Raw genomic sequence first — 19,428 nt, forward strand, 5'->3', positions numbered from 1 at the left:
TTTTATTTTAACAAAACTTCCAATCTTTTTATATCACGAAACGCAGACAGCTTGTGCAAGTCAAATGTGGTTCTAGATTTTGTCAATCATGGGATAAGCGGAACAACTCCCAATGAGAGCGAAACACATGTTTAGATAGAATTATCTTTCCTGAACCTTCATGTGTTTGCCAAGGGAAGTAATCACATCTTCTTATCATTTCTTTTATTGACTTGGGATCTCTACTGTCCTTTGAGAGTGTTTTCTTTTTCAAATGTCGAATATATTAGTTAAAAAATAACGCAAGTTTGTTGTCGCAAGAAAAAAAAAACAGTAAACGCACCAAGCAAAATATTTTCAATTTATTATGTTTAAAAGGGATCACCCAATACGTTAAAATGACAGAAGTGATCCAATCCGTTGATAAGAGTTTATATAAATTAGGCTGTGCAGTCCGCACACGCTAATCAGGGACGACACATTTCGCCTAAACTGGATTTTTGCTAAGAAGAGACTTTCTTTAAACGAACAATATCATTAAAGCTAAAAGTGTCGTCCCAGATTAGCCTTTGCGGACTTCACGTGCTAATCTGGGACGACACATTACGTACATGGATTAAACCTCTTTTCACAGAGCACGACCCATTTTTATATTCTGTTTAAAGCATATTATGACATTTTCTTTTGGTGTTTCATTGGTTCTGACACGTGGAAAACCACAACGTGAAATTATCCTTAGCGAGTCTCTTCGCTTCACTTTTCCCTATTTCAACTTCGCTTATATTCGCGGAAATATATATTGGAATACATTGAACAGTGTTTTCCATGTTGAAGTAAAAGCTCAAACATTAGTAACCGAAATCAAAACTGTTTATTATATATAATCGCCCCACATACAAATAATTATAAACTCGATGTAAACATTTGCACGTTCCTAAATCCTTATTGAGTTTTGCCATATTGATGTAATTGTCTATTTTGTCTTTGAACACATTCACATATGAAACAATCTTCTATCGGAAGCCTTTTCGACTATGCTTCGCTTTTTCCGAATTCGACTCCGCTGATGATGTGCACTGCGTTACTGCAATGACCAAGTATATGTATTTACACGAAATTATTCGTCAACAAAAATAATATATGTTTTACACTGGATACACTGTCTGTTACAAACCTATCGAAAAAGTGAAGTAAACAATATATAAAACACCCGCTCTTTTTCAATACTGGTATATATTTAGTTTAATTGTAAGTGAGACACATGGGTAGTTAAGGAGTAACACTCTATAACGTTCTTCGAAGGAGTTGTTTGTGTAATTTTTAAATTAAAACAAACGGTCATAATTCCAATGAAAGGTGCCAATAATATGCGCTATATTAAAGTGTGATATCGTTAAACAATATGAGCAGATGACGCTGAAAATACATCTTATTTTTTTGCGAAATGTGCTGTTGCACTTTTACAATTAACTTTATCTTAATTTGGAAAGCACACATTTGACGCGAAGGAGAATGAAACATATGACTACTATTGCTGCTACTAGTGGTGTTAGTGGTCCCTGAACATCCCTCGTTACCTATTTTACCCATTCAACGTACGTGTCTCTAGACCTGGAGTATGGATTAAAGTTCTCACTCTCCATCATTTCATCCAGCAGGTCGTCCAGATCTCCTTCGCTCCATCTCACAACATATACATGGGGTATTAAATGTGATTACATGATTATAATACAATACCTTTTCTTCGAGCCCATATAACTCTATCTCTACAGTGTCGTTAGGAAAGTAAGTAGAAATAAACATAACTAATAATCGGTTTCAATAAGGTGTGAACATATATGTCAAAATTTATTTAATTTAATGTACTTTTTTATTAAGTGTTACGAGGTGTGTTACCTGTTTAATTACGTGAACGCATATGTTGAAAATAATGTAAACATAAGTTCTGTTATAAAGTTTTCTAGAATAAACATTTATTCCGAATTGTATAATATCACGGCCGTTAATCACGGGCGCCACCTCTTTTTGGTGATTCATTAATAAATGAGCCAATGCTACTTCCGAAGTGGCGCTAAGGACCGCATATTTTGAAATTTCTATGATAATTCTTCAGGGTGAGATTATTTTTTTCAACATATTTCGTATTATTTAAAAAATCGGACAACCTAGTGCGATTCAGCGAAGATTAATTCATCCACAAATTTACAGTGTGGACCTTTAAAAGTTGTGCCATGTTGGAGTTTTTGAAAGCAAATCGATGTTTTTTCCTGTGTGACTAGACAATGTTCACCAGATTGATATCCTCATAGCATCAAAGGATTGCCTTTAACATATCCTAGTTGCCGTATGCACAGCCACAGGCTTCTTGCCAATCCGATAGATCATTATGTTTTTTTTCCAATAGAGACGGAGCCAATGCCAAGGACGTGGCGCTAAGGACAGGAGGTGGTGCCAATGCACGATTTATGAATCATCACAGTCATGACTTATATTTGATAGATAATGTTCCTTTTTATATTTCTCTTTATTGTTAAACGTTTAAACGTAAACCCAAATGTGTACAGAACATATACACATTTTATACAAACAAGATGAAAATATGTCAAGGTATAAGTAAGCAACTCAATTAAAATGTCAGCAACCCGAATAAAACATATGGTACGATATAAACCCATAATATGTAAAGCCTCAATAAGTCGAATAACAAAATTCTCGACATTCTCCAATTTCTTCTACAACAAATGTGTTTATACAGTAAGATAATTCACGAAAAAGTCACAAGATTTTACTTCTTCTCAAACGATGAGTTTTGTCCCCTAAAATAAATGCTTGATTCACAAAAAGGCAAAGGTGAACGAATCTTAATTAGAATATAAAAACATGTCGTTTGTCCCCTCTTACATCTCTAAAAACTTAGGATAGCTCGGTCTTTAATCGGTAACTTTTTTATTATACTCGTGTTACTTTCCAGTTTTATATATACAATGACAAACAATCTGCAAAATCTTCTTGCAACACATGTTTCTTCATAATTATGTTGACTTTATTTTTCGATTATTTTTCACTATCATCGAACAATTATCGTACATTCAACCTGAAATACCACACAAAAAGTACGGTCGGCAATGAAAATTAAAACAGCTGAAAATGTGCATTAGCGCCACCTCTTGTCATTAGCACTACCTCCTTGGCATTGGCTCCATCTCTTTTGAAAAAAAAAACACACACAAAATTATCTGTTAGATCGACACAAGGCCAATGGTTGTGTGCATGCAAAAACTTGTACATGTTCAAAGCAATGGTTTGATGTCGTCGGCGATTTCATTGGTTGGAAATGTGATCGTGTCACTGGCAAAATACATCGATTTGCTTTTAAAACTCCACCATGACACAATTTATAAAAATCACAAAGTTTTCAAATGGTTTGTGATTGTATGTTTTTGTACATCTGTGGATAAATTAATCTTCGCTGAATTGCACTTAATTACCCGATTTTTAAAGTAATGCAAACTATGTTGAAAAAACATATAAAACTTACCCTGTAGAATTATCATTGACATTTCAAAACATTCGGTCCTCAGCGCCGGAAGTAGTATTGGCTCATTTATTTATGCATCGCAAAAAGAGGTAGCGCTCGTGATTAACGGCCGTGAACAAAGAGCGTGATCAACAAAAGTCGCTAGCAACGCTGCTACGTTAGTTGCGATGGGTGTTAGACGGCAAATTCCATTCACAATTACCTGTGGTATGTATTTGAAAGTCGCAGACCAAGTGACCCGTCGTTTTGCTTGAAGAACGGATTTGACGAACACGTGCTATGGGGAACACTGTTGGGCGCCGTTTGTGACTCTAAACGCACCGGATGTAATGGTGTTTCCTTGTTTGGGCTTATGTAAAATTTTGGAACGTTCAAAAGAGATGTACGAAAAACATCATTAATTTCTACCATGACAATCACAATTGTGGTTTTAATACGACTAACAATTGAAAGATAAATAAAAGTATCGGCATATGTACTTGATAATAGAGTTTACCACTTAGTGAATTAGTAATTTTGCCCACCATTTATTAATGATGAAATAAAGGTGTGCAGGGATAAAAATGCATACTGGACAATGTGTCTTGTTTATAACTACCTAATTTCTTTCAAACTTCGTTGATCAGCCGGGTTATCGTCTCCTTTAGAATCGTGACCAATGGTATGATTCTCTACACTGAGTTGTTGCCCGCCATATGCAGAGTCGTCATAGTTACGAGAATCCCAAGTGATAAGTTGACCGGGCACTGGTTTCGAGATCATAACAACTGGAGTCTCTATGACGTCATAATGTCTAAAATAGTTTTGATGTGATTTACACTTGCTTATTTGCAAACTGTTTATGCAATTAGCCTGTTAACTAGGCTAAAAAATCACACCACTACAGTAAATAAATAACTTTATTCTATTTCGTGTTATTTTGCGTTCTTTCAACTACAATCGTTTAACCGTGATATTAGAAATGTATAAACACATATAATATGCATTTATTAAAATTGAACTCTTATGGGCTAAATATCATACGGACTCTGATAATCAACGTGAACCTTAACGTAAAAGGTGCATTAATGCTCTTACATTTGCGACTTGTCATCTGCCGACCGGTTTGGTTGGCGACTAAGGTACGGGACCGAATATATGCAATCCCTGCAAAGATATGTGAATCTCGCTCTGCTAAATCGGGGCTTAATGCTTAGTGCGTAAAACGTCGTCCCAGATTATCTTATACGGCTCGGACAGGCTAATCAGGGACGCCACTTTCGCCTAGACAATATTCTCGTTTAGAAAAAAACTTCCTTGAAACGAAAAAATCCATAAAAGCAGACAGTGTCGTCTCTGATTACGGAGACGACACTTTGCACATGCATTAAGCCCTATGTTCCCAGAGCGAGGCTAATACACATGTATGTACTTCTTAAAGGGGCCTTTTCACAGATTTTGGCATATTTTGAAGTTTGTCATTAAATGCTTTATATTGATAAATGTAGACATTAAATTTTAAAAGTTCCAGTAAAAAATCAAAAATAAAATTCAAAAAAGGAATAAAAAGTAGCCCGCAGCAGGGCTCGAACCAGTGACCCCCGGTATCCTGAAGCAAAAACGCATTAGCCAACTGAGCTATCATGCCAAGCATATTTATACGTTATATAAGCAATCTTCCTAGTTTCACAAATTTAAACGACAACAACAGAACTCTCCAAATTATTCAATCGATTCGCGCTGCAACCATTTATAATTTTTCGGTTTTTAAATCGTCAAAAGATGCATATAATGGCTATATTAGACCTTGGCTAATGTTCAGTAATACTGTTTCCTCACAAATATCATAACTGAACCGAAAATTTGCGAATCTGAATATTTTTTTTTCAATTTTGTCAATTTAACCAAACCGTGAAAAGATCCCTTTAAGGAATTTTAAAGGGAATGGAATCCTCTAATGCTGAGAACATATGCAGATATGTGACACTGTCACTGTAACTTCGGGGTGTTTGTTTAAAATGGGTTAGTGTAAATACGTATTAGAATAAAAAATGCACGTAAGGCAACGTTTGCAATAAATTATTTGTAATAAAAAGCAACGTAGCTGTTATAACATATTATTAAGTTATTGAAATCCTATATAGTGGTGAATGGTATTACATGATGAAACACATTGCTCGGCGTTATACAATAATGTCTGCTGGAGAGTCTTTTGCAAGTTAAAACTCTATAAGTGAAAGTATACTCTTGTTCAGATGAAGTGTGTTCACTTGAGTCGTCCGAGCACATCCGCCTGATGGGTTTGGAGTAAACAGGGGGTCTAGATCTTCAACAAAAACAATACATACTACTCGGTTCATTAAGTCTATTATCATCATTGCGAAAACCATCAGCATTATCATAAGCATCATGAGCTTTTTCTTCATCACAGCCATCATCAATTGTATCATCAACGTCAGCATTTATATCATCAACCTGAGGATAAGATGCGTATTCATCATCATCATCATCATCATCATCATCATCATCACCATCATCATCATCATCATCATGTTAATGATGATCATCATCGTTATCATCAATATCATCATCATCAGCATCATGATCATCATCATCATCATCATCATCATCATCCTTAAGGGTCAATTGAAATGGATAGCTCGCTTTACAAACCACTGTATAACTTGGAAACCATTTCAATGAGGCTTATCACGGCTGGCAGTTAAGCGACTTCAATCTTCATGTGTGCGGGTTGCCAAGTTACAAACTGACCTACTTGTATATCACATGGAGAGTGGAAGAATGTCCGTATAAATAGCTTCAAGAGCAATAATCACGAGTTATGGACTGGACCGGTAATCGAACCCGCGATACCCGGCTGTGTAGTGCGAATTAGCTAACAGACCCGGATACAAAAAACAAGCCAACATGTACGTGCAATTTGTAAATAATGCAGCAACCTAACCTCTGACGTTGCTTCCGGTATTTGCTTTCCTTCAAGGTCGTTCCATAAGAAACAATCTGACCTGGTTCCGGTTTTTGTATTCGTATTACAGGAGTTGTCACATAATGATCCGTACTAAAAGATAGACTTACGTGTATACACTTAATACCCATTTAATCGTATTATAGAAAATAGTGAATAACACATATATTACAATGTAGTACATTTTAACTATATACTCAAAGTGCGTGCTAACGTTTATATGATGTAAAACTTATAACACATAAGTGTTATTGCGAAAAAAACTTTTTTATCTTTTACATATTAAACTATTAGGTCAAATAATAAAGTCATTCTCGACATAGGCAACAACGAATAGATTCCTAATAGTTAACCGTTTTCTTCTTGGTGATAATCCAGTGCAGGCGGAAAGTGTCGTCCCTGATTAGCCTGTGCGGAGTACACAGGTTAATCTGGGACGACACTTTCCGCACGTGCATAAATCCCGGTTTTTTCCAGAACAAGGCTTAATTATATTAAGAGTATCAGACTACCCTGGATGCGCCTTCCTATGTGACACGTGTGGCAGCCCATTGCTGACGATCTGTCCAGAGACAGGCTTCCCAATGCGGACCACTGGCATTACCCCGGTACTGTACCCGTCGATTGAACTAAGCATTCCAATTTTAATCATGTATAATTTTCTTTTTGTTTGTTCAACACTTCTTGTTTTCTGTGCTATGGCGCAATACAATTATTTATGGTTTTGATCGTATTTTGTTTCAATTTCCATTTTAGTTTCCTATGTGCAACGAAAACGAGCGAGTCTAAAATTAAACGCTGACCAGTATAGTTTCATCAGAATAAATTCAATTAATTATTATAACAATACTTTCCTAACAAGGAAAAGAGAAACATGTCGCGTGTTTTGAGTATTGAACTTTCCTAGCGACTGAAAGTTTCTATTTATGATGAATAAACTTACATTTACCTCTCGAATCAATTAATTGAATAATTTTGTTTATGAGCCGCGCTCTGCAAAAAGGAGGTTTAAAGCATGTGCGTTTAATTTCGTCCCAGTTTAGCCTGTTTAGTCCGCACAGGCTTATCAGGGACGACAAATTCTGCAAAAACTGGATTGTCTCTTAAAAGAGAAAACTTCCGTTAAACGAAAAATACATTTCAAGCGGAAAATGTCGTCCCTGATTAGCCGGTGCGGACTACACGGGCTAATCTTGTACAACACTTTTAGCACATTCATTAAACCCCTTTTTCACAGAGCGCAGCACGTTGACGTTACGTGTACCTTTTTGACGCAGACGATTCGTCATCAGCGTCGTCGTCTGGTGACAGATCTTCGTAACCACGTCTGTAGTAACCATTGGCAACGGCAGGTGTCGTTATATGATTTCTTTAAGGCAATTATGTGCAGTGTGTGTATTTGTTCTTTACAAATTACTAAAATATGTGAACTGTACTGAATATTTAGCAATTTCAGTCCAATGCTACAATTGTATATGCACTTATAAAGTGTATGTTTGAAGACATTTATAATATGTGATCGTAGTCAATCGGGACATATTCAGTATAGGTGTGTAGTAATTAACTCATTCTTTTTGTTCTGAACCTCAATTGATAATAATTACTCTACGAACTCATGTATATTGGAAGCATCGACGGACACTAAATCTTTACACGATTAACCCAATAATAAAAAATATCCAATTGACTAGTGGTTAAAATTTGGGAAAAAATGCCGTTTATTCGTTATTTACCATCGCGTTGAACAGTTTTAACTTATAGATAGTCCTTTGCGTTAACCGATGCACTATGGTTATCATATACCAATAGGTAGCTAATTATTATTGAGACTATGATTCACTATAATTATGTTCAAAATTGGTCTTCATATATAACATCAAATACATTGAAGAGCAACGAGCATACTAACTAAAGCCATACCCCTGCATATAGTCTTTGTGTATGTCCCGGGACGAGCATCTCTTCTTCAGAGCTGTATCCTGCTGCCTGCCGGAAACCGGAAAGGTGTTGTTCCATACAGGCGGCTCCTGCGACCCGAGGTAAACCGCCCCTCTGAAACCATGCAGATAAATCTGTCACGCTCTGGGAAAACGGGGTTTAAAGTATATGTCGTCCCAGATTAGCCTGTGTGGTTAGCCCAACCAGAGACGACACTCTCCACTTTTATTGTATTTTTCATTTTAATGAAAAAAATGCCTTAAAAAAATCAAGTTTAATCGGAAAAACTCTTGCTTGATTAGCCCATGCGGAATGCACTTGCTAATCTAGGCCGACACTTTAAGGCAGCACATGTATTAAGTCCCGATCTATCAGAGCGAAGGTCAAATAAGTATTACTTATGGGTTTCGGTACTTGCCATTTACCTGTTTTAATGTCACCCTAAAGTGATGAATATGACGAATAAGTACTTCAAATGCGTTTAGGTAGCCTTCATTTCACGTAGCACGCTATTTAGTCAAACAACAAGTGGAAAATATAATTAATAACTACCGGTACTACAAATGCTTTTCGGTGGAAGTCGTTTACCTATAACAAGTCCGTCAATGTTAAAACCTGCAGATGAATATTTACTTCAAATGCTTTTCATTAGCAGTCATTCGCTGTTATAACGCTTATAATGCCAGGTATAAGCTGTAAATGTATAAAACTTAAATATGATTTATACTACAAAATAAAATCTATCACAAATGAAAGTCGATACCAGCCATTACAAATAGAACTTGTTGCATCTCCGTCAATTATATAAAGTTACGAAAGCTGTATTTTGATCTGCCAAAACTAACGCTTAGTTCAGTGCAAATTGGCTCGCAATGGCAACGGGTAGTTAATTTATTTTGCAACAAAACCTTACTCGTCAGATTCATTTAGCGGATACCATAGTTGCAGTTCCCAATTTGTAATATCTTTTAAGAATTTACTTAACTAGTATATTGACTGTTACACGCGGAGCACTCGTATCTTATCTAAATGATAAAAAGGGTTGTAACAAACATTTTATAAAAGACTTATATTATATACTCATACCGCGTAAAAATACCCGGATTAGATTTTCAAAATATTACACCCACATCTTGTTAAAGACATACCTGTGTCTTTGCCTATACATGACGCATGCCCCTCCCACGACAACTATCACCAAGACTAAGAACAGCGTTCCTAACAGGACAGACTCTATCTTGACTAAGTCCGACATGTCCTCACCAGTATCTGTAACAATAGTATTTCAACAGGAAACACATTCGCTCAAATTCTGATAAAGTTGTTATCCTTTACTACGTTAGTTTCCATATACAACACTGTTACTTCGAAAGTCGAACTCGACCTAATTATTATTATTGCCTTTTAAAATTATCTGGTTTACTAGCATTCGTTTCAATAGCGCAATTATGATTATTGAAAATACTCAGTATTGCAAATATAACTTATTCTAATATATGATGCATAATATATATTATACACACTGTTACTCTTTCTTTGCATACGTGATAAATATTTGATAACGATTAATTCCTTCTGCGTGGTCAACAACGCTATTTTGTAAGATAACTTCAAGAGAGCATATTAAACTAAAACGTTTAATTTCATATACAAAATGTTTTAGTTTTTATGTTAGTCACAACTGTATAACGCTCTCATGGACTTTTTACGCTTACCCGTTATTCCGGATTCGTCGTCACTTATATTTGTAAATCGGATTGCTTTATTGCTATCGAAATTTGCTACAGAATGAGGTATTTGTTGTGATGTTTCCGTTGGTAGGTCAGTTGTTTTACGACAATCTATGTCACCAATGTTGCAATTATAATCCGCTTTTTGCACTTGAGAACGATGAACCAAGGACGCGCTCACATAACTTTTTCGAATATTTTCGTACGTGTCCAGACTCAACGTTGTTACTCTCTGACTAGTACCAACACGAAAGGCGTCGTAACTGCTTTGTATGGTGTCATACAAACTTGAATGGTCATGGATTGAATATGATTGAGAAAATGTAATTATTTCATCAGCGATTTTCGTGTGTACGTTTGTTGAAATCCTTTCAGACTGGACGGCTGTTGCTTCTATTGATGCTATTGCAGGAATTTCTGATAGAATAAATGTTTGACTGTCTTCAAAACGAGTTGAAATTATAGGGTTGATGTTCGACAGCGGATTTTTATTGATGGTATGGTATCCACGGATGAGACTCACAGTCGAACTGCCACTAGATATTCCTTGTGAAGTGTAAAGGAAGTCTGCCCGTTCTGGTGTTTCAACATCTGCAGGCATTGCGCCAAAAAGGCTGATAATCTGAACTGTAAATGGACTGCGTGCGTAAATCCGAAACGCTTACCGTTCCTGAAATTAAATATCTCTCAGTTGTATCACAGTTTTTGTCGGTAATTAAATACTCATGCTGCGATGATACTGTCACCTCCCAAACCGGCCTTCCAGCAGAGTGTATGCTTTTCAACGTTTGTGGTGTTGATAAAGTAACGGATGGATTAACACTTTCTGTTTTTTTAGTCGTCGAGGAATCTTCGATAGTTGACTTATATAGTTTATACTTAAAACTTGATGTGTTATAACTGTTTAATTTCCGATCAAATGATGTATATACTGACGGCATGTTTTGAATTGTCAGTATCGGCTGTGTTGTCAGTAGCAGTGAACCAGTTTGCTGAATTGTAAAAGCAATCGGAAGTTCAACACCAGGTTCTGGGATCGTTGCAGGTTTTCCGAGAAAGGCGTTCGTATAAATCTGACTATCGCTGGGGCTTGGATCAATTGTGTTTGCCATTGTGTACATAGTTTCTTTCACTTCAATCACATGGTTCATATAAGGGATTGTATATTTGATTCTCGTCATATAATCCAGTGACGATAAATGATTTGAAGATGTCATGTTTATTGTATTGAGAAATTGGGAACTTGACGACTCTGACTTTTTAGAGTTTGCGGGCGACATGTCTGTGAAAGTCGAGGACGAATAACGTGCTAAAAAACTTGCAGAAGAAATCATATCACCCTCAAATGGTATGTATGATTGAGAACTAGGATATATAATATGTTCGCTGTCTGTTGAATTATTATAAGTCGAACCTGTCTGAAATTGCAAACTATTTGTTTTGGGGATGTTAACAGATGGCTCAATAATTTTATCATTATAATTAGTATGAACAATTTCTTGTCCGTCTAAAGCCATCCGTGGTAACGTATACGATGCTGAACGCGACTCACCCACTGAATAAGACATTACTTCATACGATGGCAATGCCTCTTTGCTGACACGGTTAATATTAACACTCGAAACACTTAGTGAATCATCCATTTGCAGCTCGTAGGTTTCGCTCAAATACTCTTGACTAGGCAGTGTTTGTGTCGCTTTTAGTGTATTTATGGACAGTGAAGTATTTGTTAGAGGGTCTTGATTGAACGTACCTTGGGAAGTTGCTTGAGTAGATGCTAATGGCGGTTGTGCATTAATTGTTGTTTTATATTCCGTCGTATGTAGTTGTGGCTCGGTGGAAGCAAAATCCGTATAGTTGGGAACCGCAACGTTCATGGAATAAATTGTATACAACATCGGATGTCCTTTTGAACCATCGTCGGGTACAACATTGACAGATTTTGGTATAGCAGTGAACGACCCTATTTCTGCATCAGTCATTCGGGATTGCATTTTCAGATCTTGATTTCTATTCGAAAAGGAATCAGGAAAAGTTGTTGTCGAGATGCTTGTTATGTGTGTCACATTAATTGTCTCCACAATATTCTGATTATAATCTGTATATGCATCATCTGTTCCTGTCACAGGTGTTGGGGCGATTTCTGTAGATGTCTTGAAGGTGTATGGCGTTGTAAGGATGGTAACGACATTGTCGGTGTGATCTAGTGTTTTGACCGACCAAAGTAATTTTGATGATGTGATCATATCACTTTTTGATGCGGATATATCTGTCGCTTTTAGAGATTCGGATTTGTACGAGTGCGAATAAACTGTATGTGTTGATGTTAACATTAAATTTGGTTCCAAAATGTGTGCACTGGATTGCACATGCGCGTTTCCTCCATACGATTGCCTTTCTGTAATGTATGTATCCGGTGTTGTATCTATATGGGAAATGACGGGGTTCTGATCATAAGTTAAAACCTGTGTTCTCGGCTTCTCTCGTGATGAAGATCCTCCTAATATTGTCATAGTTTCAATTCTAGTCAAATCACTTTGGCTTGCGGGGATTTCAAACTGGGATTGCATAGAACTTTTCAGTATTATGTCATCTACTGAAATTGTTGGCTTTAAAGGCAATGAAACTGTGTTAATATCAACTTTTGTAACAGCGTTATTACTTGTAAATATATTTGAACTGCGGTTTGGATTGAAAGATGTACTATTCATCTCATGATGAGACGGACACTTTCCATTTGTGCATCGTTCCTCACAATATTGCCCCATAAATCCCTCAAAACAGAAACAAGTGGGTTCAAACTCGAACCTGTTCAAACAAAAGCCGTTTGTGCACATGTAGTCACACTTTGTCAATGGTGTTTCGCACTGCGATCCGGTGAACCCAGGTTCACACTTGCACTCAAAGCTGCCATTCTTAAAAGAACAATGCCCTTTACGACATGGGTTATAGCGACATGGATCGTCGCTGGGGATGTCACAATGCTTTCCTACGAATCCAGTGTGACACTTACATTCAAATGAGTTCACGTGGTCAACACATGAGCCATGTGCGCAAGGATTTCCCGAACAGTCGTCTATATCATCGTTACACGTGTCACCCTTAAATCCCGGAAAGCATTGACAAAACTTCCCTGTTGCGTTAAATGCGCATGTACCGAATCTGCAGTTAAATACGTCACAGTGAGATAAAGTCTTATCTTGGTCACAGTTTCTTCCATCAAATGCATCATCGCATTCACATTCATACCGGTTGAGGTGATCAATACACTTTCCGTGCACACAGGGACTGCTGAAACATTCGTTTATGTCATACTCGCAACGTCTACCAGTAAATCCCCTCTGACATACACACGTGTAACTTGAACCGAGGGGTGCGCACGTTCCATTGTTATAACAGGGACCACTGTAACAGGCCCCGGTGAAATAATCACATATCGTCCCGGTTAGACCTCTGGGGCACTGACATAAGAATGAATCTTCTGTAGCTATACACTGGCCACCGAAAAGACACGGTTTGGAATCACACACGCTGAGTCTTGATTGGCAGTTTAGGCCAGTGTAGCCAGGCTGACAGTAACATCGATATGATGCGTTATGGTCCTCACGACATGATCCAGCGTTCATACACGGGTTAACGGTACATGACGATGCATTTGCTGAAATAAAACAAGTTATCGTTATAACATATGCATTGCAATTGTAATATACTGCATGCGGCTACATTGTATGCAAATAATTAATGGTCAATAATGGTAAATACCATAAAAGAAATGGGTCGTGCTCTGTGAAAAGGGGGTTTAATGCATGTGCGTAAGTCCGCACAGGCTAATCAGAGACGACACTTTCCGCTTGTATGATATCTTTCGTTTCAAGAGTGTCTTTTCCTAGACAAAAATCCAGTTTAAGCGGAAAGTGTCGTCCCTGACTGCACAGGCTAATCTGGGACGACACTTTACGCACATGCATTAAACCCCATTTTCACAGAGCACGGCCCAAATGCAAGAGTGCATAGTAAGTAAAGACTGGTCATGTTAAGACCTTTAAGAAGTTATTTCTTTAAGCAAATTTCTTTATGTGAGAACGACAATATAAGTGACGTTCCTGTCACTAATTACCGAAGTGATATGTTATCCGTGTTGCCATAGCATCGAGGCTTTGGCGGATAACAACGTACACATCCGTAGATGACGATAACACCAAATTGTCTGATATTTGATCTTCACTGCATAGCTTCCCGATTTCATTGCCTTCCTTAATTCTAGATTCCGTTGCGTTTGCGTTGTTGGTTTCAAAAATCGTCACGCTATTCATTTCCGGTTTGCATTCACGACTGGTGATGAAGAACTTCCGCACGTGCAAAACGACCATTTGTGAAGGCGGCGCTATGATGGTGAAATGGCAGGTGACGTTGTTAGCGTTGACGTATGGGTAAGATTGTGAAGCAATCACTCTTGGTTCGTACTTATAATTTAGCGTCACATTACATGGCCAATCTGGAACAAAACCGCATGATGTTGTATAACTTTGCACATTATCGATTGTTTGCGGTGAATCTATGCTGCTGAAATTTATATAATTATATAATCCATACGTAACATCAAGTCAATTTTAAGATAAATGTTGTCCCTAAAATTATAACTAATATAGTTTGACAACGAAAGTCAGCATATAATATGGCAATCTATTTTCCATTACACAATTTGTTCATGTATATTATTTATAATAAAATTTACTGTCGGTGCAATTAATATTCTCATAAAAAGACATACGCGTTAAAAATGTTTATAAACTTACTTCCATTGTACAGAAAATAGCTGTACTCCTCCACAGGCATCAAACCACTAACGTTAGAGGCGATGATTTTACTCAGCCCGCACGTGCTCATATTCTTGCTGTACGCGAACGAATTGCACGAGGCGCCCGAGGAAAGCGTGCACTCGCCCGCGCATGCTTCCATTGTGACGTTGTTAATCACGCGCTGATATGCGTCTTTGTCGCCCAGAATACTGTTTTTGTAGGATTCAAAAAGGTTTTTGGAGTCTGAAAAAAGACACCGACGTTTTGTTACATCCCTTCAACGGAAGTATACTTCGTGTACTTTGATTCGCGCACTCGTATGTCAGTTTTAACATAAAACTATGATATTTTGACTTTCCTTTTTGCAGTTAAAGGCGTAATATTTTTGAATGTCAAGTGGGCGAATTAGGATACAATGTACTTAGATCATTTTATATATGTACTTTTTATCGTCAACTTGTCTCTCAGTTTTCTGTGTATCAATACGGAACTTACGGATATATTGTGTGTATTACGTTTAGTTTGCGATATTATTTGCAAAGTTTCGGGTGCTTTAACATAGGCGAAGTTTGGATAATTAATATAATTGATCCGCGCTCTGTGAAAATGGGGTTTAATGCATGTGCGTAAAGTGTCGTCCAAGTGTGCGGACTGCACAGGCTAATCAAAGATGACACTTTTCGCATGAAGTTGATTTTTGCTAAAAAGGGACTTTTTTGAAAGGAAAACATCATAAAAGCGGTAAGTGTCATCCCTTATTAGCCTGTGCTGACTACAAAGCAGAGGCGTATTTAGGTGGGGGGCTAGGGGGCTAAAGCCCCCCCCCCCCCCAGCTGGCTGGCTAGATATGATTAAAAAAATGAGCCCCTTACAGTTCCAATCCACTTGTGTATTTCTTGTCATATGCCCCTAATTAGGCCATTAACAGCTGTCAATTTGTGTGATTAGCCCCAGGCATGTGTACAGACGATCTTACCTTCGCCAGCTAAACTGCACGCTTCATTGACTGTAAGTGATAAACTGCGCTATTTGATTGGCTGAAGGAGATACATTCAACTTATGAAATTCATCGATACATTTAGCTATAGGTAAATGTTTACAAAAGGCTGACGCATGGGACTTGTGAAAAACAATATCCTCCAATTAACTTCAGTCGAGCGGTTAAGGAAACAACTAAAATAATTTCTGAATGAATATAAACATTGCCGCAATAAACGATGTACCTAAAAAGATTTATTTCATTCCTGTTAAATGCATGTCAAAATTGTTTATTTACAGCGTGTTTAACCACACAAAGCCGATAGATCCATACACATCCGCAAATGACATACACTTCGCGTGTTGTTTACCTTGAGTCGAGAGGTAACATCCGAAAAGCGAGCGTACTCGATTGGAATAGACATGAGGTCAACAAAACTTCGAAAATTCGATTCACTGAACAAATTTAGAGAAACGGAAAGATTAATTTTACTTTTTTATAACTTTTACTTACCATTTAACAAGTTTTTGTATTAACGGTCGATCTTCGTTTGAGCAACATTGACATGAAAAAGTGCTCAAGAACTGAAAACAAAACAACAACGTTCGCAATTTGTTCCAATACAATTTTGGCATATATATTACTATTAAAAGATTTGATAAAATTATCATCAAATCGGCACAGGGTATACCCACTGAACATGTGGATATCGGCATGTCTCATATTTTTGCGATGTGCGCGCACAGATTGTTCCATACAAAAAAATTCTGGGAATCGTGAAAAAGTAAACGAATTTTCTTTAAAATAAATCAAATACTTGAAATTATGTGTTTACACTAGCGCAGTGGTTTGCAATTTATGCGCAAGTTTAATGAATGAAAATTCAACGACGGACGGGGACACCCCTCCCGCACCCTCCCCAGTTGAGCCCACCCCTCGGAAAAAATTCTGGATACGCCTCTGCAAAGGCTAATCTGGGACGACACTTTACGCACATGCATTAAACCCTCACAGAGCACGGCCCATTGGTAAGATCATAGTTGAGGCTAATAAATGTTCATTGTGTCGCGAACTTTTTCTCAGTTTATGTCGTATCAACATACAACTTTGTAGATATTGTGTATGTTCAAGTGCAAGGCGTAATTGTTGGTATATGTCATACTGTTTGTTGAAAAGTTGTGTGCCCTTTAACTTAGGAAATAGGGATTTGTTTTATCAATTTGAGGTAGCGAACGACACAATTTAAGATTATCAGATTACTAATACTCATGTTTTTGCACCTGCTTGAAATAAGCCATGTCGTGTGGATTGTGTAATTTCCATTGCCTCTACTTGTTTATTTCGTCTAAATAATTAATTAAAGACTGACATAAGATATTCCCTAATACCCTAAATAATGTAACACTTTAACATCCATTAGTAATAAATATTGCGCTCTTACTTTAATCTAGAAACAATATGCATTACTTATCCTTGTTACACTGTTGTTGCACAAATGGTGAAATCTACAAAATATAGCACAATCATAAAAAAAACACAACATGTAGGATAACATTTGAACTTGTAACAATATATAAATTAAAAAGTAAACCTTCACCTTTACTGTGCTCGTAGTAAATCGTATCTTTCGCCTGTTTCAAATCTGCAAAAACATCCCAGCGTTCGTCCAATTGTCCTTTAACGTGTATACAGACGGACGAACTTCGAATGTACATAAAACCACGACAAACTGACGTGCCATTTATGACGTCAGAGTCCTCGCGGACCAACTGCCGGAAGTCGAGTTCGAGCGTCGACAGGAGGCTGTTGGAGGCCAATATGGCGGAGAGGCGGCAGATGTCGGCGCAGTAGCTGATGCTAATTTGGAGAGGCGGTGACAGCCTATGGGTGGCGCCGGGGAGCATCCGGTCCTCGAAGGCAGCGAAATATATCAAGGAGGTGTCTAAATGCATATAATTAGTACAGTATGTTAAAACTGATAGAGGAAGTATAAGAAAAGCATTATACAAAACCGGAAAGACACATCCACAGCAATAAGTGAGGCAGTCGACATTTTGCTAGTTGAATAGTGGTATTAGAATCACGACGAAAACTCTAAGCTTATATTATATCCCACTGAGAAGACCCCTTTTTGTTCAGAATATGTAAAAATGTATGCTTGTTTGTTGTGTGTTTTTACACACATGTTTAACCCGTATGATAAGGTTCAAATACAATTGTTAGGAAAACGCCATAAGGTATTTGGACAAATAAAGACAAAGTCTTGGCAGTGTAAGAAAATATCATTTCTTTCTGGAAGAATTTATGCGATTTCATTTCATATAAATACGTTATGAATTATAGTAAATGAGAAAGTAACGTATTATCTAAACTATTTTGTGTTATTTCAGGTAGAGTTTTCTATCAGTTTTGCCAGATACACTAACTATAACGCTTGTAATCGATTTTTTCTACATTTAATCACATTTGCTAAATAAACTATAAGAAACTCAAGAAAGAATACAAAAAAGAGAATTGGAAGAATTCTGCACGTTACTTTATTCAGTTCGGAATCTTAACAATAATTTTATTTGAAACAAACCGGCTTCTTTTCGGCATACAAAAATTAAAACCGCATTTTTTTGCATTTGTTAAACTTACCACTTCCCGGCGCTATGCCTTGTACGTGACGTAAAAACAGCAACACAACAGCAATGACACGATACCATCCCCATTTTGGTGTCATTTTACTTAAACGTACCAGTGTAACCAATGTCATCGTAGTATGTTGTTGTGATTTTGTCTTGCATCCGATTGCTATATATTCAACAGCTTTCTACTTTGAAGTGTCTCGAGACATGTGTAACTTGTTACCGATATAATATTCTATAACCTTGCGAGGGCTTTATATTTTGTTTTCCAATTAAGCTTTACCACGTAATCTAACTTATTTTCCAACATGGGTTTAAACTCTTCGTTGTTACAAATCCAGCTAATTTCGAACTAAATCTCCCATTTTACCACGTGAAGATAAATGGAAAAAAACGTATATTACTTATTCCCAAACTTGCGCTACCAAATACATATGTTCACATCGTTTACGCCATATGTCCTTTGTTTGTATCTTATTTTTCTAAATATTGGGATCTTAAATAAATAAATTGAAAGTCGCAAGGAACACCTGTCCAATAGATATGAAAAGATATCGAAGTCATCCTAATTGATTATCTAATGAAATTCTGTCACAACTATATTCTTACAGTACGACCGCGTGATATGATTAACAAAGCAGTCTCAACGATGCACAGTTAAGGTACACGATAACACGATGTCAAGCTATTGTAAAGAATTACATAAAATTGTTTATTTGTTTCAAATTACCGCCATTATGAACTCACGCAAAATTATAGTGTTTAGGTAAGAACTTTTATTTAAAGGCAAAAATACACCTTCAATAGTATGTTAAACTATATGTCCCTTGTTTTACATCTTACATCCGCATGATGCGGCGTCTCATCTGG

The 19,428-nt window shown here is 37.1% G+C and overlaps 1 protein-coding gene across 4 annotated transcripts; it reads right to left on the reverse strand.

Moving 5' to 3' along the window:
- Positions 1 to 831: 831 nt before the first annotated feature.
- Positions 832 to 19,046, reverse strand: LOC127875217 (uncharacterized). Of its 4 annotated transcripts, none has more exons than XM_052420074.1 (16): positions 18,569 to 19,046; positions 17,526 to 17,870; positions 14,947 to 15,192; positions 14,268 to 14,645; positions 11,904 to 13,808; positions 9,569 to 9,689; positions 8,403 to 8,534; positions 7,747 to 7,851; positions 6,995 to 7,111; positions 6,462 to 6,575; positions 5,742 to 5,822; positions 4,595 to 4,663; positions 4,116 to 4,310; positions 3,720 to 3,866; positions 1,579 to 1,662; positions 832 to 1,063 (listed from the first exon to the last, which is right to left on the reverse strand). In XM_052420074.1, the coding sequence occupies exons 1-16, from the start codon at positions 18,684 to 18,686 to the stop codon at positions 1,012 to 1,014; spliced, it is 4,209 nt and encodes a 1,402-aa protein (XP_052276034.1). In that variant the 5' UTR covers positions 18,687 to 19,046; the 3' UTR covers positions 832 to 1,011. The 4 variants fall into 4 exon arrangements, with proteins under 4 accessions (XP_052276034.1, XP_052276035.1, XP_052276037.1 ...); XM_052420075.1 differs by having other exon boundaries at positions 1,557 to 1,662; XM_052420077.1 differs by lacking the exon at positions 6,995 to 7,111.
- Between the last annotated feature and the right edge of the window lie 382 nt (positions 19,047 to 19,428).

The sequence above is a fragment of the Dreissena polymorpha genome, chromosome 3 (assembly GCF_020536995.1).
Source record: "Dreissena polymorpha isolate Duluth1 chromosome 3, UMN_Dpol_1.0, whole genome shotgun sequence".
NCBI classification, from domain to species: Eukaryota; Metazoa; Mollusca; class Bivalvia; order Myida; family Dreissenidae; genus Dreissena; species Dreissena polymorpha.

What these genes read in the sequence shown, in the direction of transcription:
- LOC127875217 (XM_052420074.1), bottom strand. Translation starts at nt 18,686, where the DNA reads ATGACATTGGTTACACTGGTACGTTTAAGTAAAATGACACCAAAATGG. An exon ending in ACGGATAACATATCACTTCG is followed by an intron (nt 13,809 to 14,267) that starts GTAATTAGTGAC and finishes GTTTTATTTCAG; the next exon opens with CAAATGCATCGTCATGTACC. An exon ending in GCAGATGACAAGTCGCAAAT is followed by an intron (nt 4,311 to 4,594) that starts GTAAGAGCATTA and finishes AAACTATTTTAG; the next exon opens with ACATTATGACGTCATAGAGA.